The sequence below is a fragment of the Olea europaea genome, unplaced genomic scaffold (genome assembly GCF_002742605.1).
Source record: "Olea europaea var. sylvestris unplaced genomic scaffold, O_europaea_v1 scaffold132, whole genome shotgun sequence".
NCBI lineage: Eukaryota > Viridiplantae > Streptophyta > Magnoliopsida > Lamiales > Oleaceae > Olea > Olea europaea.
Genome location: NW_019230677.1, coordinates 356,899 through 360,254, shown reverse-complemented (window position 1 = coordinate 360,254; position 3,356 = coordinate 356,899). Strand labels below are relative to the sequence as shown.

The window sequence follows — 3,356 nt, the reverse complement described above, 5'->3', positions numbered from 1 at the left end:
AAAAAAAAATTCACTTCGTTTACTAGTTTAATCGGAATCAGTTATTCGTTATTTTTATGAATTGTACAGGTATTGCGATTTGAAGTTTTTGGCCCTCAATGAACCTCTGTTCCGTTTCGGTCGCCGGCACTCAAGGTTTGGCTGTTTTTCTTTTTCTTAATTAACCCTTTTATTTTTATTCTAAAACAATGGTAATCGAAAAACGACGTTTCTTATAGGTATTTGAGAGTCTGGTTCGCCATGGGAATCGGTTTTAGTCTGGCAGCTATTGTCGGAAGTACAGTGGTCTGTCGTTTCATCATCATTCTACAAATTTTATTTAATAAATAAAAGGAAAATTGGTTTCTTTTAGTGTCTTTCCCTTTCTTGATCATTACTAATTTAGTGCGGTACTTCAGATTCTTCTCTGGGAATTGGCTCGAGCTCTACTTGCTTACACAGGGAATGCACAGCTTGGAAATACTTCATTCAGCCTTTCCCCTTTGGTTAGCATACATCCCTATGTCAACAAACTTTTAACCAGAAGAACGACAATATCTAGATGACTGGTGGGGGTAATTCTGCTTTTGTGTAAGAAGTAATCTAAAACTATTGTGTCTTGATTTTCCATGTGCAATTTTGGTTGGAGGGAAATAGCAGTTTTCCTTGCTCATGTAGCTCCTTGCTTTATTGCGAAAGTTCATGAGCTATTATGATACAGGATCTTAGAATGACACATCTCTTGATAGACAATACCATATACATGGAATTTATGTAATCTTTAAGCTGGTATTTTTTAGTAGCTTGATGATAAGAGTTGAATAGTTGAGGCAAGAAATGGTAACTCACCTTAGTGAGCAACCTCAAGAGTACTTCAATATATCATGAGATTAGTAGCAATTAAATCACCAATGTAATCCGAGCACTCACTTATTGTCGCAGACCCTATACAGTTTAATGCCAATTTTCTTACATAAGGCTCGTGCAGATATCAGGACTGAACATGTCACTCCCCAGTATTGGATACGTCTGTATATCTTCTGTCATATCTGTTTTCGTCCATGAGCTCGGTCATGCTCTTGCTGCTGCAAGGTTAAGACTCTCTCTCTTTCACCTATTGCACGCACCCAAAATTTCTCCTTTTATGTCTTCTCCTTCATGAATAGTTCTGCTTCTTCCAATGCAGTCGCCATCACTACCTCATTGTCAACATATAATTTTCTTTTGTTCTTAAAGAACAAAATAAACCTAGAACTAGCAATATCTACATACCATCATCGTCTTAGTGAATATGATACTATGAATTGTGAGCTATAAATGCTGTGTTGGATGTTTCTATTTCTTTTAACATGGTTGTGTTCCTAGACATGGGAAAAAGGTGAGAATTTCTTTCGGGATTCCTTTTGTGCATATAGAGGTTACAGTATGAACAGGAATTAGGAAGGTTTAATCTTTGAGAGGATGGATACTGGTTGACAGCAGGTTTCTACTGAACCACTTAAATGGTAGCACAACTAGAACTTACATGTAGTCTAAATAGTCAAAATTTATACTGTTCAGTGTTATGAAATTTACATGCATGTTTCTATACTGACTCATAATTCAAAAATATGATAATTTCTTGGGAACAATAGCAGCTAGATGCATAATTGAAAACAAAGTATGCTTTACAAACTAAAATTTATGTGAAGGTATATGTTTTACAATATTCATGTATTCATTTTTGCTGATTCGAATGTATATATTTTACAATGTTCATGCATTCATTTTTGGTAAGCTGAGAAGGCGTAACTCGATTTGAGTCTATCTCCCTTATTGAGCCGATTTGAATGTATATATTTTGTAATGTTCATGCATTAATTTTTGGTAATGTACAATTTTCACTAGTAGTTTTTAAATATCATCTTACTTTGTAGCGAGCACTGTGTGCACAAGTGTTTGTTTGGAGGATGGATCTCACATGATTATTGTAGGCACGCCTTTTGTGGGAAGCAGTGAGGGTATACCTATGGAGTATGTTGCTGTCTTTTTGGCTGTATCTTTCCCAGGAGCTCTTGTGGCTTTCAATCATGCTTCTTTGGAAGCATTACCTGGGGCGGCTGCCCTTCGCATATACTGTGCTGGAATTTGGCATAATGCAGTAGTGAGTGCTCATATCAATTATTTTTCTTTGTATTCTAGAATGCAATAACATTTAATTGTCACATTATGTGCTGATGCATGTTATAATGCTGAATTGCTTGAATATCACCTGCAGTTTTGTGCAGTTTGTACCTTGGCTTTGTTCCTTCTTCCCTTCATCTTCAGTCCATTCTACATACATGGTGAAAGTCCCATGGTATTTGAGCTTTAACATTTCCTAGTATTGTGAGATTCAATTAGGTGTCCATGCTCCTAAATTAATGCATTTGCTAAGCAGCTAAATTGAATAGTCTTTACTTGTCAAATTGCAATAGGTTTTGGATGTGCCTCCCATGTCACCATTATCTGGTTATTTGTCACCTCGAGATATAATTTATTCACTGGATGGCATCCGCATCCATACTGCTCAAGCGTGGATGGAAATGATTGCTTTGCTGACTAAGCAGAACATCAAAGAGTTGGACAGTTCTGGTGAATTTAGAGGAAAAAGCAGAATAGGGTATTGTGTTCCTCATTCTTTAATTGAAGAGAGCACTAACATTCAGTTGAATGGGAACCAAACAACTTGTCCAAAGGAACTTATTGCATTTGCATCTATGTCCTGTTTGGATCCAAGTAAGTCCGAGGATGGAAGCTCTGGAAATAGTTATCAAAATATGAGAGAAACTGTTCAATGTTTTAATGCTAAGGATATTCTTACGCTTAAGAGATGTGGCTATGGTTCGGCAAAGGCTACAAGACGTAGTAATCGCTGCCTGTGTTCAGAGGTAGAATATTTACTTTTGGCACATTGAGACACAATTGTCTACAAATGTAGCCTTGCACTCTATACAGTGTATAATGTAGCCTATGACACTTCTACTTGTGGACAGGCTGAATCTTGCTTCTCTCCAGTGGAGCATCCAGGTCTAGCATGGGTCGAGATCACTTATTCAAGGCCTTCTTCTCCAGAATGCCAGAATCATCAAAAAAGTATATTACCCGACAATACGAATCCTAATATTAGAGAAAGAAGATGCCTTCAGTCTCTTGTTTTTATTGGTGAAGTGATCTCCATGGCACATTCAGTCCATTTGACTTCATATCAACCTCGCTGGTCAATTGATTTTGCTGCAGATCTTCCAAATCTGATAGAAAAACTTTTGACATGTGCTTTCCATGTGTCTATGATACTAGCTCTTCTAAACAGTCTGCCGGTATGTTGTCCACCATTGCATGTTTTACTTTATTTATTT

General features: G+C 37.0%; 1 protein-coding gene across 7 annotated transcripts in view; it reads left to right on the top strand.

The window, feature by feature from the left end:
• Positions 1–9: 9 nt before the first annotated feature.
• Positions 10–3,356, top strand: part of LOC111374992 (membrane-bound transcription factor site-2 protease homolog) — a 9,648-nt gene continuing 6,301 nt past the window's right edge. Inside the window, exons 1-8 of one of the 7 annotated variants that reach the window (XM_022997767.1) lie at positions 10–135; positions 219–285; positions 399–485; positions 968–1,071; positions 1,975–2,122; positions 2,237–2,317; positions 2,436–2,888; positions 2,994–3,317. In XM_022997767.1, coding sequence (XP_022853535.1) covers positions 241–285; positions 399–485; positions 968–1,071; positions 1,975–2,122; positions 2,237–2,317; positions 2,436–2,888; positions 2,994–3,317 — 1,242 coding nt within the window. In that variant the 5' untranslated portion in view covers positions 10–135; positions 219–240. Of the gene's footprint in view, positions 136–218; positions 286–398; positions 571–967; positions 1,072–1,895; positions 2,123–2,236; positions 2,318–2,435; positions 2,889–2,993; positions 3,318–3,356 lie in introns of those variants that run through there. The other 6 variants (XM_022997772.1, XM_022997774.1, XM_022997768.1 and 3 more) reach the window with 6 other exon arrangements.